Source organism: Anguilla rostrata, chromosome 15 (assembly GCF_018555375.3).
Source record: "Anguilla rostrata isolate EN2019 chromosome 15, ASM1855537v3, whole genome shotgun sequence".
Taxonomy (NCBI): Eukaryota; Metazoa; Chordata; class Actinopteri; order Anguilliformes; family Anguillidae; genus Anguilla; species Anguilla rostrata.
The window spans coordinates 13,446,017-13,465,535 of NC_057947.1; the positions used below are offsets into that span (position 1 = coordinate 13,446,017).

At 40.7% G+C, this 19,519-nt stretch overlaps 1 protein-coding gene across 9 annotated transcripts; it reads left to right on the forward strand.

Annotated features, from left to right (window-relative positions):
- Nucleotides 1-30: 30 nt before the first annotated feature.
- Nucleotides 31-17,874, forward strand: LOC135240939 (ETS-related transcription factor Elf-1-like). 9 transcript variants are annotated; one of them, XM_064310999.1, is made up of 9 exons: nt 31-330; nt 6,155-6,494; nt 9,334-9,502; nt 12,039-12,137; nt 13,732-13,881; nt 14,230-14,307; nt 14,884-15,076; nt 15,329-15,841; nt 16,517-17,874. In XM_064310999.1, the coding sequence occupies exons 2-9, from the start codon at nt 6,423-6,425 to the stop codon at nt 17,022-17,024; spliced, it is 1,782 nt and encodes a 593-aa protein (XP_064167069.1). In that variant the 5' UTR covers nt 31-330; nt 6,155-6,422; the 3' UTR covers nt 17,025-17,874. The 9 variants fall into 9 exon arrangements, with proteins under 9 accessions (XP_064167069.1, XP_064167071.1, XP_064167072.1 ...); XM_064311001.1 differs by having other exon boundaries at nt 14,236-14,307; XM_064311002.1 differs by having other exon boundaries at nt 13,753-13,881.
- The last annotated feature ends 1,645 nt before the right edge of the window (nt 17,875-19,519 follow it).

Sequence of the window (19,519 nt, forward strand, 5' to 3'; positions counted from 1 at the left end):
TGGACAAGCAGTTTTAGGACAATTGTGTGCATGAGTCTGAGATAAAGTGTACAGGTGATCGCAGTTCTGTGACGTGTGCTGCTGTGTCTGCGTGTTTGCCTTCCTCCCTGCGTAGATAAAAGCCCTACCTTTGTCCCTTATTGAAAGACCAGTTCCCAGGTGTGCGGCGCAGAGCGCTAACAGGCTGATTTACACACATCCACAGCAGATATGGGTGTGGCTTTGCAGAATGCACCCCATGACTCATAAAGACTTCCCCAAAGAGCCGTGGCCATTTTACCCAGCTTCACTGGCATTTCCAGAGCTCCGCCAACCGCAGACAAGCCGAAGGTACCGTATGTTTTTTGCTCAGTATCAACAGATGCGGATGAAATGTCTTAAGTATATGTTGAAAAAATATATCAGAAGCTACACTTTGGGGCGTGTTGTGAACACCGTCAGTCACAGTCAGCTGAGAGTGAAAGTAGTTTGAGTTACTTGTCGTTTGACAATGACTGGTTTTCAGGTGAGGGAGTTGCTTTACAACAAATGTTACGAAGCTGGTGCTTTGTGAACCTTGTGTTGGGTGGTGCTACTCTCTCTGTACTACAGACATGAGCAAAACTGTGGAGGTAGGGTCTGTGTGAGGTAGCTCCTGGTCACAAAGGTCAAAGTGCTTCCCCGTTACTCCAGTGACACTCCAGTTGTAGAGATGAGGGGCATATATGGAGGAACAAGTGTAGCACTTCTAACAGTATTCTTTGTGTGTTGGATTTGTATCATTTGCTGTGTCTAAGTGTCTTGACCTATTTATTCAGTTTTAATGATTGCTATTGTTATCACCGATGTTTTAAGTGACTGCCTCACCACTGTAAAATGTTAACTCTAATCTGCATAGTAAACTAGATTAGTACAACCGTTTTCTGGACAGCAAAATATAAAAAATGTAAATATAGACCATAACTGATATTTCAGGAATATACAGTGTAATTGAATATGATTTAGTGGAATATTGAAGCAATCAACAGTGCGTGACTGGATTCTTGCTTACTCTTACCGAGGTAAAAAGCGTGCCAAGCTGAAATGAGCTGCTTTATGGCTCTTTTGTTGTGCAGATTTGGTCATTTGCATGCAACCAGCGGATTTTTACATAAATGTATTCATTTTTTCAGGCCAGCTAATCAATAGGAGCCATTATCTCAAAAATACATGTGCTGTTTGCATTTTCATAGACAGATAGACAAACACACAACAGTCACACACAGTGAAAACGTATTCATGTGCACACATTGTTTCAGACTGGGTAGTGGAGATGCTTCGTGGTTTTGAAACAGAGTAAAATGCAGACCATTCAGGGCAGTGTGTCTGACCACTTATGGCTCTATTATAAAAAGGCTCAGTACAATAGCCCAAAATCATGAGATGAATGGAAAATCACACACTTTGCTGAAATGGCTGTTGGCCACTTGTGTTTGTACATGATGGATATTATCGGAGGAGGCAGTGTTACATGTAAACCAATCCTATGTACCGTTGTGTGTGTAGTTTCCTGACATTTCTACCTGAAATACTGTGCAAATGGCCGACTGCTGGGGAAAACATGAGGATGCCGATATGCAAACGCACACACAAGTTACGTTTGAAGGCTCTGAATGTCGCTAAATACTACACTAATAAGGGGGGAGGAGAAGGAGAAGTTATCTTCCACTTCCTTGCAGCCCACGCAAAAGCAAGCCTTTTGTCATGAACAACTTACTGTAAGTGAATGGCACCTTGCTAATGTGGCTAGGCTACGTCGTCACACTGTTAAACATTCTGGCTCCTGTTTAATTTGGTGACTCCTGGTAACTAATTAAACAACTTTACAACTAATACCAACATATCTAATGATTGTAGTAATAGTTAGTTGTATATTGGTTGATTGTAGAGAAGTAAAATATGTAAATGTCGGTATTGATACCCAGTTCTTTCTGAAGAAATCTGAATATTTGTAAAACTTTCTTCACATGAAAAAATCAATGCAGGAATAATACACACCCAGTATTAATATTGATATTACAAGTTATGGCAATAATATGGTAAAATAAACAAACGTGGTTATTAGTATAAAAGAGAGGAAGAAGGCTAATCTTGTTCAGACAGTACCACTAAGGAATGGTGTTACTGTGAAGTTTTTTTTTAAAGAAAAATTCATCACAGATAGTAGCCTGCACATCTTTGACAGATGGGTTTTCCGTGAATTTGGCTCTGCTTCCTGTCTGATTTTTTAAAAAGCATTTACTTGTCAGGGCAAAGCTCGACTCCCTCAAAAAATGCTTTCAAGAATTATCATGCCTGATAATATTAACAGAAAGAGTCCATAGATTACTACAGGAAGTCAGATGAATGTCAAAACATTTAAAGAGACTTTCCTGCTTAATATCAGGTTTGAGGTGTTCTGCAATACATGTTCTGTTTTTCAAATTTTGGGGGTGCTGTTCAAAACAAGAAATTTTAATAGATAAATGATTAGCCTAGCCTGACTTTCGGCCATACTGCACTATAGTTGGGTTAACTTTGCCTTGAAAATTCCAGGCTATCTCACCCACTCAGAATCTGCCTAGCTGTTAAGTACCAACTGTTAAGTGTCGCCAAATCTGATCAAATGGAATGTGGTTTGAATTTATTGAATGGAATGAATGTATTTTCATCTCGATTTGAAGGGAGTAGTCATTTGCAGCAGTGACATTACTGTGCAAAACAAAGTAAAATTTAAGAAAGTGGAGACATCAGACCATTCAGCCTGGTTTGGGGCAGTTCAAGATGTGTGTTGAAACTGCATTATTTTAGTAAGACCGTTCATATTCTGAAAGAATGAATGGAGTTGTGGAACATGCTGTTGATACATGGCACAGTTATAGGCCGTATTGTTTTTCAGAATGCTAATGTGCTAAAGCTAGCATGATGCTCACATGTGCCTTCCGGTTTCTGTTGCAAAACAGACACGAGGCCGGGAAATGCAGAAGCTTGAAATGTGTATGTGCTGGTTTATGAAACGGCAGGAAGCCTTGGGCAAAAACGTTGGCACTGTGGGTACAATCTAATTTCCTAAATAAATAAATCTATAAGTAAACTATCGATCTGTCTTTCTACAAGCTGGAAAGACCTCAGATAACTTTCTTCTCCACATTTCTAAATTGTTGATGGGAAACCCATAAATTAAGAAAAACTAAAATTCCGCACAATTGAGTTGTAAATAGGCTGTAAACAATGCAGAAGGAAAACCTAAATTTATTTGTTAGGTTTAATCATGTTTGCTGTCTGGGAAGTCAGGATAAAATATGTTTAATTTCTGAATCAAGCAGTTTTAGCAGCTAACACCGTCATTTAATGTTCAGCACTCTGAATACCGAACACAAATGTATCAACAGTTAAAACCCTCACTTATCCTACATGTGAAATAAATTTTATTTCATTATCAAAGTTTCCATAACAAACCGGTGCCTGCCCACGGCAGATGGGTTCCCCCTCTGAGTACGGTTCTGCTCAAGGTTTCTTCCTGCTATCAGTCAGGAAGTTTTTCCTTGCCACTGTTGCCCTAGGCTTACTCTTTGGGGGCTGGTTCTCTGTAAAGCTGCTTTGTGACAAAGCTCCTTTGTTAAAAGCGCTATACAAATAAAATTTAATTGAATTGAATATCAATTATCAGAGAGATTGATATTAATTACAACAATGCAATGTATGCAATGTCTAATCTGAAGACAAATGTTGACTACCTTAAAAAAAACTATGTTACAGACATAGACACACTGCAGTCACAAAAGAAATGAAAAGAAGATGCCAAACCACAGCTTGTCTCTCCAAAAGGTAATCCCAGGAATGTGCAAAGACTAAAATTAAAAAACCAACAGACAGCAGAATATTCTAAAAAAGACCAGGGGTGATGTCCTGAGTGAGTTCGGAAGTCCAGACTATTCACACAACATCATGGACAGGGAGGGTTGACTGTAGGGACAGACAGTAGGGATCACTGGCACCAAAATCAGCAGTGAGCTCATATTTACATTACATTACAGGTATTTAGCAGACGCTCTTATCCAGAGCGACTTGCATTTAATCCAGTTATACAGCTGGATATATACTGGAGCGATGCAGGTTAAGTACCTTGCTCAAGGGTACAAGGGCAGTGTCCAACCGGGGAATCGAACCTGTGACCTTTAGGTTACAAGACCACTGATGTCTGGGAACATCACTAACACAGTAGCAGCGATCGAGGAATAGTCTATAAGTCTACAACCAGGTCATTAGTGGAATCCAGGAGTTCATTGAACTTGGTAGTCTAAACTCATGTTTTAAAGCCCTGATGAGATTGCTGAAGTTGCCCTCAGGCGCACCTCTGTTTGCCTTCCCAGCATGCACGCATGCAAGCCCCCCCCCACCACTACTTCCAGAAGATCGGTCACCAAGAAAAAAAAGGTTGTTTTTCTCCTAGTGCACAATGCAGCACTTGTTTATTATTGGTTCAGTTGCAACATGTAGGGGATCTACTCCATCCAATGGAGAGTGCATGTTGCATGTGTGGCAAAAAAACAAACATGTTCTGGCTTGTTTACAGCCAATGAGGAGAGAAATCAGATGGCAGGGGTGGGGGTTGTGCATGATGCGGGTAAAAGGTGTGCACAGGAGTCTCAGGTATGCCGTTGACTGTCAGGTTGGTTGGCAACCTGCGGTTGCTGTGTGAATGCGGTGTAATTGGACACCGGGGCGGGAATGGTGAGGTAAGGGAGAGGGGGCGGGGGGAAGGGGGAGGGATGCAAAGACAGTATGCGTAACAGGATTTTCTAGTTCTAACCAAAGCAGCTGCCTCTCTCCTGCCCAAATGCTGCCTGCTTGGAGAGTGAGAATGGGCGATAAATGAGCGAGGGACTGAAGAAGGAGCCAGGTACGGGGGTGCTTCCCACCGCAAACACCGCTGTTCCAAAGGGCAAACCGAGGAGATAATCTAACCTGTTTACCTACGCCAGAGCCTGTGAACAGACCGCCTACTTTCACGCATCTGTGCTCGCTTTGAGGAAGTGCGTGGAAGTGGTTCAGATCTGCAGTCGAATGTCAGGATGCCTTTTTATGACAGAGAATTTATCACCAGGATGTCTTGAACTGGCTTTCTTACTTGCTGGATGTAATCAAGGAACAATATCAGTAAAACAGAACACGAAACCTTTATCATTTACATTAAACTGACAGTACTCTTGCTTATGCATTTTAGGCAGAGAGTCACAGAAAGCCATGGAAATGTGTTTTTATTTGAGTCCTGATGACATTGCATGAGCACAGAGCTGTTTTTTGAGGAAGTGAATGTAATGCACTGTAAACTCTGATTCACTACTTGTTTGTGTGGTTTCTGGGCAGGAGCATTTATCAGGCATGTAGAAGCAAGCTTTAAGATTGACATTTTAGTATTTTTATTATTTTAGTATTTGCTCTACAGTATATAACAGGATAAAAATCAGTTTATCAAAATTATGAAGTTCTGTAACTTTCCCAACAATGTTGTCAAGTCCTCGTTCAGACAGTGAGGTGGAATCATGGAGCGCAGAAACTGAAAAGGCAGCTATAGGAGCGGCAGGCGCTGGTCTCGCTGTGCGGCGTTTCCGTTGTGAAAGCAGCCGTTTGTTTCTGGCTGCGCGGCGCGGCGCTGCTGCCGGGTTTCTGAGCCGCAGCTGCGTGTTCAGCGCGCTCTTGTTTGCCCGCGACGCGGTCGGGCCAGCTTCCTTCCTCCCCAGTGTTCAGCTGCGAGCTGGAGATAAGGAGGCGGGCGGGCCAGAGCGCACGCGGCCTGGGGGGGTTTGGTGGGGGGGGGGGATGCTCGTACACAGAGCCCCTCAGACCCCCACAGCAGCTCAGGAACACCCACAGAAGAGTTGGGGGGAGGGGGGAGAGTCTTCTTCCCAAACAGGCGCACCATTAAACAGGCTTTCTCTCTCCAAGAAGCTGGGCTCGCCCATACGGCTGTTTGGAACATCGTCCTCAGCTGCAGATCTCATGTGATCTGGGCTAAGCGACAGCCTGTTGCTTTGCTCTTGGGGAGGGCTTCTCCTGGCAGAATGCCGCTGTTGTTCACAGGATAGTGAGTTCTAAGTGAGAGAGAGAAAGAAAGTGAAACATTTTTCTTTTTCTTCCCTTTCTACATTTTCAGGTCTGGAATAGTTCTTCGTCCATCCTCTTCCTCAACTCACCACGCGTTCTGGGCCCAGTCTGGCGAAGATGGCACACAACTGTTCAAACTCACTGTCTTGAAGGATTTATTTTTGGATTTTTTTTTTGCCCGCGCTTTTCAGTGAGACCTGGAACGCAGAGGGATTGGACACAGGGGTCCCTGTGTGGGCGAACAGAAACTGAAAATAGTGAAACAGAGACAAGTGTCCTGACATGAAACGCTAATCCCCCAGCGGGACAGCATCAGCATGGCCACTGCAGTCGGGCAGGGGGAGATCGTCTTCGAGTTTGCCAGCACGTGCATGGACAGCGAGCAACAGGTAGGTTACTGACCCACGCTCAAACACCATCATTATACAGGCAACAGGTTCTCACAGCCATCAGTCCACAGCAGGAGCAGGACTTCACTAAAAGACAAGAAGCTGGGAAAATAAAGTTAGTTGGGTCCAGGAAATTTGTTTTTTTTCCTCACATGAACAAAGGGGCATGGGTGGAAATTGGCTAAAGATAAATTCCGCACAAATGGCAAGGCTTATGTTTGACACAGTTTCTGATGTGTGGAGCAGCTTCACAAGCTGTGTAGTATAGAGGCAGAGACCTTAGGGGCAGAGTCCCAGTGCAGGGCTGGATACTCTCTATTTTGTTGGAAAATGGCAAGCTTAGATTGGCTGAATGGCCTGTTGATGTTATTTTGTAGTCCTGTGTTCTTGGTAACAAGCAGTTATAATCAAATACAGCGCAGTAGCGCCAGTGCGTGCGCGCACGGTTACTGATATTCACAGTCTGCTCGGTGCCATGGAGACGAACCCAGGGGGATATCCTGGGTTTTCCAGTGTCATTCCCCGTATTATCAGCCAGGAGCGTGGCTTGTTATTGCACTCTGCCTGTTTTCATACTCACTCACCAGAGGGAGAAAGGCTTCAGGGTATCCAATGGTCTCTGCCCTGAGAATGACATCACAGATTCATACAGTAGCCAACTGTACCTCACTCCAATACAGCAGAGGTCTCTGCTACTGTGCATTGACACCTGGCAGGAGGGAAAGGCTCTAAAAGTTCTCTTTCCCTCCAAAAGTAAGCATAGCCCCTTGGACTAACCTTGGGATGATCTGTGTTACACTTCAGGGGCATATTTCAGAGTTCTGTGAGTGCCATTGTCAGTTGTCATTTGCTGTTTAGTTTTTTATTTTCATTTATTAATTTAAAAAAAAATATTTCTGTAACACACACCAGATCCAAAGCAAAGCAGAGTGACTTGAAAGTAGATTTGAAAGTGAGCAGCATCACTGCTCATGCTACACTGTGGTTCTGTAAAGGTTGCTGTCTGCCAGGGGCAGTGTTACAGGTGAAAAGTACTTTCACACATGGTGTATATAGCAGATTTAATGTCTGCTCTGGATTGCTTCATGGTGTGATACGTTAAGTTCATCAAAGTACCTCTGAAGCAAATATAAGGCCTTTTGGGGCGATGCACCATCAAATGACTCTTTTTACCGTGCAGGAATAGTTTTATAGTGTTTTTGCAGCACATGAAAACTAAAAATGCATGCCCTACATACTGAAGCTCAACAGCCATGTATCAGGCATTCACTATAAAGCATTCAATACAGGAAGCCGAAATGTGCTTGTATCAGACCGTATTTAATAATATATTAAAATATACTGTATGTGTAATACCATCAGTAATACTTTGAGGCAACATCGGGGATATTGTTAACAAGCTCAAGGAATAAAAAACTAATTAGATTTCTATTTTTAACTTCTCATGTGAGAGGAGAGTGAATTTCCATCAATATGGAACCTCCAACCTCAAAATGACCTGGCAAACTATCAAACTGAAGTGAGTGCCTGCCTGCATTCTCAATCAAGTGATTGTAAACATGCCCTTTCGTAATCACAGGAAACAAAGCAAGACCAGCAGACTAAGGCCAGGGTGCCTGAAGTCACGCTGTTCAAACAGAAGCATGCACACCCATTAGTGTGCGAGGGTGTCACCTTATCTGGCAGACTTGTCTTCCATTGCAAGTGTGCATGTGTTCACGTATGCACGCACACACCAAAATGTAAGTTTTTTCTCTGCAAGACAAAAATGAAAAAGTACACTAAATTAAATTTAGAGAGACATATAAAATATATATATTTATATATGTATATAAAATGTATAAAATGTGAAACATGTCAGTAGTAATTGTGAGTGCTAAGCATACACGTGGCTTTGAGTGCATCAATAGTGTAGGTACAAGATCAAAGTATGTACATCTACATTTGTGTGAAGATCTGTAAAGTATACATATATATTGGTGTTTCAGCAGTGGATGTCTGAGCTTGCAGCATTGTATGTACGTGAACATGTACTGTATATATGTGCCTGCTGGAACTTCAAAAATGCCAAACATTTGCTGTCAACCCATTTAGACTACACACCAGTCTTGGGCTAAACCACCACAAAGAATGAATGTAGAGAAACAGTGAGGATATTGAGCTGTACACAAGCAAGCAAAAAGACAGGGACAGGAAGTATAAAGCCTGCTCTTCCACATTCTGTCAGCTAAAACAGCCACAGTCTATTTGCTGATTGTATAACTCTTTTTTCCATTGCCTTGAGTGTAAGGATTGTTCTAAGGTTACCTTGTTTCAAGGTTGCATTTTACATCACTTCCTCTTTTGCTAATACCCTGTACAGTGCTGATCTGAGATCAGTGTTCTGGTAGTCAGTGCCTGAGGTCATGTGGGCTCTTTCAGAGTACTAATGGGAGGTCAGTTTTGTGTGCTTCAGGGGAGGGAAAGAGATTGACACAAAATATGAAGTCAATCTGAACTCCTGACTGATTTTTTATTTATTTAAATGTTTTTATTATTAAAACATTCTAAATATTTTAAATGTATTAAAATCATACAAAAATACTAATTAATAAAATGTTGGGAGGGAATAAAATTGACAAAAACAAAAAAAAAATTGGCATGGTAATGCAGCGTTCTCAGTTTTTAAAAACTAAAATGGTCGTACTTATTCTCGAAGCACGATCGCCCTTTGTTACATCAAAACACGAACACTCACGTCAAAGGTCAGAAATGAAGCCATCACTGCCACTTCAATCTGTTCTCTTCGCACATAAATGCATAAATGAATAAATAAATGATATCCCTGTCCCTCTTGTAGCTGGATGACTCCCTGGCCTTCCCTGCCGTGATTGTGGAGCAGGTGCCGGGGGCCCATGTTCTGGACTATTCTGGTCTTTCATGTGAGCGGACAGCCGCAGAGGTTCTCCACCCTGCCTCCATGGAGATGGCAAGGGAGCTGGTGGTGGGAGAGGATGTCAGCATCACAGGTAACTCCTCCTAATAGAACACAATATTCCCCACCCTCACATTTTTCTCTGGATTTTAGATGTGCTGATTCATCAGGTCTCTCTGATGAGTTTTTATTTGCCATTTTTATTTTCTATTGCCATAGTTAGCCTCAGCCCCAGTCTATTATTGGCATATATTACAAGGAATAATAACCAATAGAATGCATTCTACAAACCAACAATATGCAGAAATCCAGGAAGTGAAAGTATTAAAAATCGAAATTTCACCTGCTTGAAAGTATTTCATATGTTGGCATGGTGTATAATAACTATTTAATATTTTTTGGTACTTTCCACCTACTTAAGAGCCTCAGAAAAATTATCTGGAAATTTCTGTGAATTTCTGAAAGTTCAGTTTGTCAGCACTATCTGCAATAATATCAGCAGTAACTGATACTCCATCATACACCGTGATCTAAACCACACAGGCACATGCTTAGAGAAAGGAGGTTCAATGGTTTTGGTCATTATATGAAGAAAGGTTATTTTTGTCATCAACATTTGTCATATCTCATGTCACATTTTAAAATCCTGAAATAACATATCTCATGATTTCAACATAAGAATAATTTTTACCCTCAAAATATCAGTGTGTTCGTAACCATTAGATAAACCTTTAGTCTTGTTAAAATCCTAAAGTACTACCTCAAATCTGAGGTAGCCACAAAAATATCATCTTTACAAAGCCAGTGACACAGACCACGTCTTTACTCAAATAAAGATTAATATGAGTAAAATGTAAAGAGAAATTATCTGTGTGCCATGTTCATCCGCGTGTGAATGGCATACTTTGTGTTCATCTAAATGCATAATACCTGACGTATTTCTGCGTGTCTTCAGCCTAATATTGTTACATATTAGCTGCCACCAGTTTATCTAATAACCAATACATAAACTAGCCTAAATATTCATCCTTTAGATCAATCAATCAATCAATCAATCAATCAATCAAACTTTATTTATAAAGCACATTTCCGACAGCGGGCGCAACTCAATGTGCTGTACATAAAAAGACAGAAAAAACAGGGTGATTGAAGGATATAAAAAAAACATATAAGACCTAAGGACAAAACTAAAATCAAGATAAAAATTAGGGTAAACGGCAGCAGTAGAGAAAGTGGTGCAACAACAAACACAGCAGACAAACAAGGTCGGATAAATAAGAAAGCAAATAGTTTTAAATAAATAAAAACATTTTTTTTAAATACAGTATGCAGTATATATTATACATGTTGCGTAATTGAATGCGTTTTTATAATGTCGTCGTTTTAATTTAAAAAGTGAAATCTAAGAGATCCTCTACTGTACAAGTGGATCTCTACAAATCATAACTGCGGTCAACAACAGAATTTGAAATGGTTTTCATGACATCCAATCAAATGCCCCATAACGTGACCACAACTTAACCACACCCATGGAAACCACCTCCTCAATTTCCCTGACTGGCTGCTGAGTTGGTTGGAAATAGCTGGAGTATTGTGTCGGTTTTCCGGACTCCGCCTCTTCTGCTTCAGTACTTGGGCCGACTATACCGGAAATGAAGGCGAACATACGAATCCATCACTTTTAACTGTACTGTGAACTTTCAATGTAAACCTTACGTGAACTGAAATTAATTAGCTAGCTAGGTTAATAGACTGCTAGATATCGTTCGGTGCAATGTTGCCAGTACGCAGCGAGTGCATGAGTAGGCTACTCTGTTTGCAAAATTATTTTTAAGCGAACAACCATGTTATCTTACGCCAAGTCAGAACGTGAAAGCTTTATCTCGGAGAAGTGTCTTTCGTTTTTTATCAATCTAAATACATTTAGGTAACTACATAAGTGTTTTAGAAACTTGCAACATCAGTTAACCAAGGGATTTGAAATGGATCTACTAATTAAAGCAGGTAACTACTACTTAACGGTGTATCTTTTCCTTGTTTAATTCAGCGTTTACCAACTCAAAACAGCATTATTGGCGTTTGTCACAGTGGTAAATTAGCTACCTATCGAACATGTAGTAGGCAATCATGTTGCTTGCAATGGAAGTTACATAAGTTACAAAGTCAAAGTTGCATGAAAGTTAAAACAAAAATATCTGTAGTTCGGACACCAAATCTGTGGGCTGCTGACGTTTAAGTTAAGCGTCCCAAAATATAGCGTCCACAGACGTTAATTATTGTGTGAAAATGGCTGTTTGGCGGGTGCCCCTTCGGCTCTTGCAAAAAAAATAATAAATCGATTTCGCCTGCTGTCAGTTCTTATTAGGTGGGAGTGTAAGTGCCCGTCAGTTTTGCGCGTATGCTACAAAAGTTCCACCGCAGTGCTGCTGCTGACATGTGCAGCAAATCAGATTTTACACTGCACGAGAGCAATGTTTTCCTTCGCAAAAAGTGGTTTTGGGTGGCAGGTAGCATATTTATTTACTGTTAGCACTGTATGTTCTTATTCAAAACACAAATTTCTTTGTCCCAGTTGTTGCTGTTCTCGGTTGTACTTGTACCTTTCAATAACGCACTGTTCTTCATTCTAGTGGAGGCTTCGTATAAGGATGACAACGAGGACGCCATAGAAGTTGCGGAGGCGCTGTTGCACATGGACTCGCCTGACCATTCTGATGAAAGACGCCTTCGTGAGTGTTTGGAGTAAAAAAATGATGACGTGCAATTGATTTGCACTCTCATTGTCTTGTGTCATTACATTACATTTATTAATTTTGCTGAAACTTTCTCATGACGGCGTTACCATTATTCACGTCAAATAATGAAAATGACTAGAGTCTGCTTTTGAAAAATCAGTGCAATCATAAAGGTGAACAATTTATACTTTAGATATAAATCGCCCAATATCATCCCATGTATTGAACAGCAAGTGCAATAGTGGTAAGGATTTCATCAGCAATCATAATCTGCTGTTTTAGTGCTGTGAACATAATCTTTTGGTGTCCTAAAACCCTTGTTGCAAACACTGAGCTGGGAGCATCAGTTTAAAGTTTTGATTCAGCTTCCTATATTTGCATCTCACCAGCGGTAATTGCTCTTCTCCCCTTCACATCTAGGCCTTTATTTGATCAGCATTCTGATGTGCATTTTCAAAGTCACCCTGTCCTCCACAAAATCACATAGAAACTCACTGCCTTTTTTTCCTGGAAATGTAATTTCTTTTCTGCCAGGGCAGTATTGAAATTAAAAGACTTGTTCTTCGGTATATTAGTTATGTATTAAAACACTGTATGTGCTGTTCTACACCATTATTGGTGGGAGCAAGGATACACGAAATACATCAAAGCGGTGATACATCCAAGCAGTTCATGTCAGACCATATACTTCCAGCATTTTAGAGCAAGTGTACTGTATATGTACAAACACTTCACTGTTTTGTGTAGCAAGCCCAAAATATAGAATATAGATAAATTGCGAAGCGATGCTGCGGCAGGTTTTTAGTTTAGTTTCGTTTATTTGACAATTATTAAAATACATGTTACAGCAAGTCATGCATCCTAAAATTATCAAGGATAGCACAAAAAGTCACAGACTTATTTCCATTGTGGTCCTTGGTCTCAGCAAATGTATCCAGTCCACACCAGATCCATGCCACGTTGGCTTCTGATGCAGACAACCTCATCCACAGTCATTGCTTTGTGTAAGCTTCACTTGTATGTATAGATATGAACAAGTACAAAGTTCAAAGCAGATTGAGGTAGGTGATTGAAATTTGAGAGTAAGTGAACACATACTCTCAAATTTTAATCACGTACCTCAGTCAGCTATTTTAACATGCTCTACTGCTTAGCACGTTAAACTAAAACAGAGGGCGATTAAAGAAAATAGATAGGCAAAGAACATTGTAATTGTTAACTTGACCTCCAAGTGTTCGTAAGTCGGAGTTGTCGAAGATCCAAGGGGCTAGAACCTGCCTGGACAGGTGGTAGATTGTCTCGTCTCCAGACAGTGTCAGCTGGAACTGTGGTTCTATGGCCTTCCTAATATTTTTATCAGCAAAAAAATACACATCATTGAGACAAATGAATATTGTTCATGACAAATGAACTGTTATCATGGTGGGTGGTACACATTTATGTATTTTGCTAATTGAACATTAGCAATGAGAAGACAAAGTCCTGGTTTATAGTTTATTCTTCCATTGAGGATTTTAATACAGTTTTAAGGAAGTCTGCTTGCGTTCTCGCACTCATTCCTGTGTTTATTTGCCCCCGTAACCCACAGTATTGGTCTGTTCACCTGCAGCTGATGTGTTTGTGCGGACTGCGAGCTCCCCGGTCACCTCCATGTCACACTCTGCAAGTGAATTTCTCCACGACCATATCCAGACCGATTCTGGGGCTGAGGGAGTGACCCACATATCAAAGAAGAAAGGTAGTGCGCGCAGAGAAGTGGCATAAATAAAGGAGGAGAAATATTGAGGAAATGCTGGCATGTTTATTACCCACCATGTGCTGTATGTTTAAGCTTAGTATCTGTATCATCAAACTGTAAACTGATAACTAAGCACACTTACTTTTAAATATTAGATTACCTTACTCTGAAAGAAGATTAATATTTGAGATAGTCTTTTTATTGTACTGCTATGTAAAATCATATCTGCTGTGTGAAAGTCATACGTTTTACACGTAAACTCTGAAAGCCATGGTAGCAGTTTGTTGGGTTATAATTTCTTTTGTATATTCTATGCGCTGTTGTTAAATATGTGTTCTTCTGTGAAAGTCGCAGTGAGGAAGCGGCCTGAATCCCAGTCCCCAGCTCCTGACTTCATTATGAAAAAGAGAAACAGGCTGGGAAAAGGTACAATGTGACTGCTCACTGTGTGAAAGAGTTGGAAGCAAAACTGGTTATGTCTTATGTGGATAGAACAAAACGTTTGCGTGAACTTACATGAATTGCATCTGCATTATTTAGGTAATGCCGTCTTCCTGTGTGACTTGTAATAAGGTTAAATAAACATCCGAATTGACCAACAAAATCCAAATTTGCTGCAATACACATATTTTCATGTAATTTTAAATGGCATGAAGGGAAAGCATTAATGCATGTACACAATTGAATAGCTATAAAATAATTTACTGAGCTCGTCAAAAGGAACGAGGTGGCTGAAGATCAGTCTTCTCAGTTTTGACCACATCCCCTTAATAAATATCCATAACAAGACAAATCAGGTCCCATCAGGACACTTGTAGCTTGTAATCTCAGCAACTGGTAAAGTAATTGTAATGTACATTTTAAATCTTTCAATGACAGCTGTTAGCAGTGAACATAGTTCACTGAACACACGCCTTGTTAAACACAGCTCAACTGTACCTGTTGGATATCTGTCTATTACATAAGGTAACTGATTCTTTCTGCCTGGTCCCCTGCAAACAGGACACCAGATGTACCTATGGGAGTTCCTGATGGCTCTGTTGCAGGACAAGGCCACCTGTCCGAAGTACATCAAATGGACCCATCAGGAGAAGGGCATCTTCAAGCTGGTGGACTCCAAGGCCGTGTCACGCCTGTGGGGCAAACACAAAAACAAGCCAGACATGAACTATGAGACCATGGGCCGAGCACTGAGGTGAGTCGCTAACCTCATATTCGACAGCATCATCATCCTCATCTTCTGAAAAAAAGAATGATTAATCCCAAATTGTGCCTCCCCAATTTTACAAGCCCACTTGCAATTATGAGCCACTCCCTTGAGTTTTACAGGAGTTGATGTTAAAGTTTTATGAAGTAAGACTTGCATGTGAATAAGACTGTATCATGTTGCAAACAGGAATCAGTCTTGTTGAATCTGTTTATTAATTGATTTATTTTGCCATGGCAGGTACTACTACCAGCGTGGGATCCTGGCCAAAGTAGAAGGCCAGAGGTTGGTGTACCAGTTCACAGAGATGGCCAAAAGTCTGGTGGGGATCGACACAGACGATCTGTTGGTTGAACATGATCACTTGTTTGAGGAGAAAACATTGTCAGAGAACCCCTCCCCGCCCCACCCTGCCCCGAAACCTTCGAATCGAGGAGGAGGGAAGCAGAGGGCCAAACGAACTGAAGGAAACCCTGGCTCAACTGTGGCTCAGCCCGGCACAGTCCTCCGGCCACCGGAGGGCGACGGTGGCAGCACCACCAGAGCAGTGAGACCCCTGGGCCTGATCCAGCAGCAGCACCTGCCCATCGTCTCGGCTGAGATGCTGCGGACGCTGCAGAACATCCAGTCGCTGCAGCCGGGTCAGACCGGATCCGTGTTCAGAACTGTGCAGCTGCTGGAGAACCTGCAGAGTGTGCAGGAGAGAGAGGCAACAGGGGCCAGCCAGCAGGGGGTGCCAGTTGACCCTTTTAGGTACAGTAATAGCGAATGGTGAATGGTGATTATAGAATGAGGGTGCTATGATATACAGGTATTCATGTTATTAGTACAGAATTATTAAATGTGTTTTGATATAATACTTGAATTTCCACATGTATGAGATTTGACGATAGAGTAGCAATGGTATCTTTGTTTTCAGACAGCCAGTGTGTCTTAAAGGCAAATGTTGGTGATGTGAGTAAATGTTGAAATTCTTATAGCCAGATACACACAATCCAAGTAGAGGAACTTGGAAACTGCACAGATTCAGTTTCATATTATAGACTGGGGAAATAAGGAAACAAGCCCTGTTCTATTGTTTCAGGACCTCTGGGAAACTATTGAGTCACTATGAAACCAGACCTAAAAAAAGAGTTCAAAAACATGCATTAAGTGTATTAACTCTTTAGACGGTGGTAAAATGGGAAAATCTGAAAACACTACTGCAGATCCTTAAGAATTGTCTTACTTGTTTTAGCCAAAATGTGCAATAGTATGAAATAATTTTGTTCATAATTTTGGCAATGGATAGTTATTAGTCAGTAATTTGTAGGATATTTCCTTTTATCTAAGGGTCACCTGTTTCATAATCTTTGACTCAGATCATAATTCAGGGCCAGAGAAGTTTATTTTCCTGACCTTTCTTTCACTTCCTGTTCTCCTTTTCAGAGTTTCAGCTGCAGAACCCACCACCCTGACTCTGGCTGAAGACCAGTCCATACAGTCCCTCATGCTCCAGGCCGTTCCTCTGACCACCACCGTAGACGGCCAGAATGTTTCCATGACTACAGTCCATCCCAAGTACTTCCTACAAACGATTCCGTCCTCCCAGACGGTTACCTTATTGATGGAGACTGTCCCCTGCAATGAGGTTGCAGGCCAACAAGTGGTGTGCACGGACACGCAGCTCCTGTCTACGCTCCCTTCCCCATTGGTGGGTGGGGCTACCTCCGTGGTGACGCTTCCAGGGGGCGGGCAGCAGCTGGTGACCCAGCCCCCTGGTACAGTTATAGCGTCGGTCGTCACAGCGCCAGAGAGCAAGCAGGTGGTGATGGAGGACGTGGAGGAAATGGATCTGGAGAGCCATCCGGATATGAAGCTGGAACACTTCAGCGTGGTCGTCCTCAATGACTCCTGGGTGGGCTTCGACCCCAACCACAAGGAGCTTGAGTCCTGAGCCCAACCGGGGACATGGGTTTGCAACCAACTCTCCCCTTCCCCCCTGCACTGCCCTTTCCAGTTCTACCCAATGGGTGCTCATCTCTGATCCTGGCAGAGATTTGCTACATGGCTGATTCTGTGTTGTTGCAGTTTGTACCACCCTCACGCTAAAGATGGCTCAGCTTATGCAGTGAACAGTCATTTAAATAATCTCATCCTCTGGCCCTCCAACAGCCAAATCGCTGAGCTAGTCTCTCGCGGGGGTGTTGTCTGCAGCCTTATGACTGTATATTGGCAAATCTCATTCAAAATCACATTGCGTGCACACACTCACACACAGCACCGCACACACAAATGCTTTCTTGTCAATTTTATGGCTATTCAAGACAAAATTTTTCTTGAATCAACACATACCCAACTGTATGGGGGAACCATTTCCCTGTGGTCAAATAATGGAACAGCAGGTCATGAGCAACATGTCAGGATGTGAATCTCTGGTTCCATCAAGCTATTGAGGATTTTTTACAGATGGCCACATTTTACGTATGGTTCATTTCCTTATGTGTTAGAGGATAACTGCATATTACCAAACATTACAAACACACTGTGACAATATGTGTAATACCCGTAAAAATACATATTTTTGATAATAATTTGTATGGATTATGTTCCAGTCCACTCAAGAGCAGTGGAAATGGAAGAAATGTCCTGTGGTATGTTGCCTGATGCACAGTTTGCTCTCTACCCTCTATCTTGTGTACAGTTTTCAGTTTCTTGTGGCTGACTTAAGATCAAAGCATTTGTGTTACCATTTGTTTGCTTGACAATCTGATTAAATAAAAGCACATGATGTTTTTCTACCAAAACATTTGTTCTCTTGCTTGTCATATTACTTAAAATGAAGCATTTTTTATGGTTTGTACCTCAGATGTTGGCACTGCCATGTTGTACTCAACAAAATTCATTTTCTTATCTATGTTGTTTGTTGGGAGGATCGTATTTCACTTGAGATAACGTAAATCCATTGCTATTTGGAGGTGTTTCATCAAATTAATTTAATGTTAGTCATGTAAGAGGGTGTAAAGTTTCAGGACAGCTGGCATTCATCAATTATAATGCTGAAATGTGCAAATACAACTTGGATATGTCACTTTTGTGAAGAATGTTCACAATCTGCCGAAAGTCAAATACAGAGCTGGTTCTGTTCATGTTTTGTTGCATGAGGCTGCAGGTTTGTGAATTTACATGAACTTCTATGTGTATCTAATTATTGCATTCACTATCAGCCATAAATACAGGGTTTAGGTGTAAATTGGACAATAATTTAAGTATAAGCCCCTTGTATCTTTGTGTGTTTGTGTATGTACGTGATTTTGAATTCAAGTGTTTTAAATAAACCTTTATAGCTCAGAATGCAAGGCCACAAATTAAATATTTTGTCTACTGGTTGATGAGATGAATCATTTTAGCATTCATTTTCCAATGTATTTTTCTAATGTTTGTTTTTCCTTCCAGATTTGCTTTTGAGATGTGTGGATTATTTTGATATAGCTGAAACATAAATACTTGATGTGCCCTTTGAGATGTGTATGTTGAAGCAATGTAAATACTGTACAGTAAATTTTTAATGGATATAGTTTGCTACAAATTGTGTTTTTGTTTTATACAGTTTTTACAACAATTATAAATGGAGAAAATCTGAAATTCATTTGTATTTATGAAATAAAAGGTTAACTTGATAAAATAATTGTCACATTTTTCTCTACATATAGTGTTAGTGTAGTGATTATTGATTTTAGGAGCAATTTTGTAGCTCCTTTGGAACTCAAAATATTTTTTATAAAAATTACAAACCAATACAACCATTTAAACCATAAATAAACCTGATCCCCTCAAGCTATGTGGAAAGAACTCCACTGGGAACTTTTACAAGACTTTAAATCGCAAAAATGTATAATTTAGAAAAACAAATATCTTACTGATATCTGATTTCTTCAGACGTTTCACCTCACAACACTACAGATATGTAAGTGGAAAGGTGTTATATGTGATATGGTGTAATATGTTATATTGAATATGGTGTGAAATTATCTGCCAAATGTAGGAGTAAATGGTCAGCGAACAGGTGGATTCTAGTGAAATACTACGTGTATTAAAAAAATGTTTTACACTGTTTTAACTACTTTCAGTAGTCTACAACATCTTTGAAGAATATATCATATATTAAAATATTTAGTAAAATCAATATGTACAATTGAATAATAATTACATGTTACTCATTTATTTGGTAGATGTAGGCCTTATTATAATACCTTCATGTCTGTGTATAGTGATGGACAAGAATATAAAAGAAATAGGTAACGACAATCACTATACATGTCATTATTGAAAGTTAAACAATGTGCTTAATAATTATGCCGAAACGCGACATACAGTCAAAACGGCAGAGTATCAGAGTACTTGTTCTGTTCAGAACAAAAAAGTAGTGTTAGTGGGTTTTAATTTTTCTCA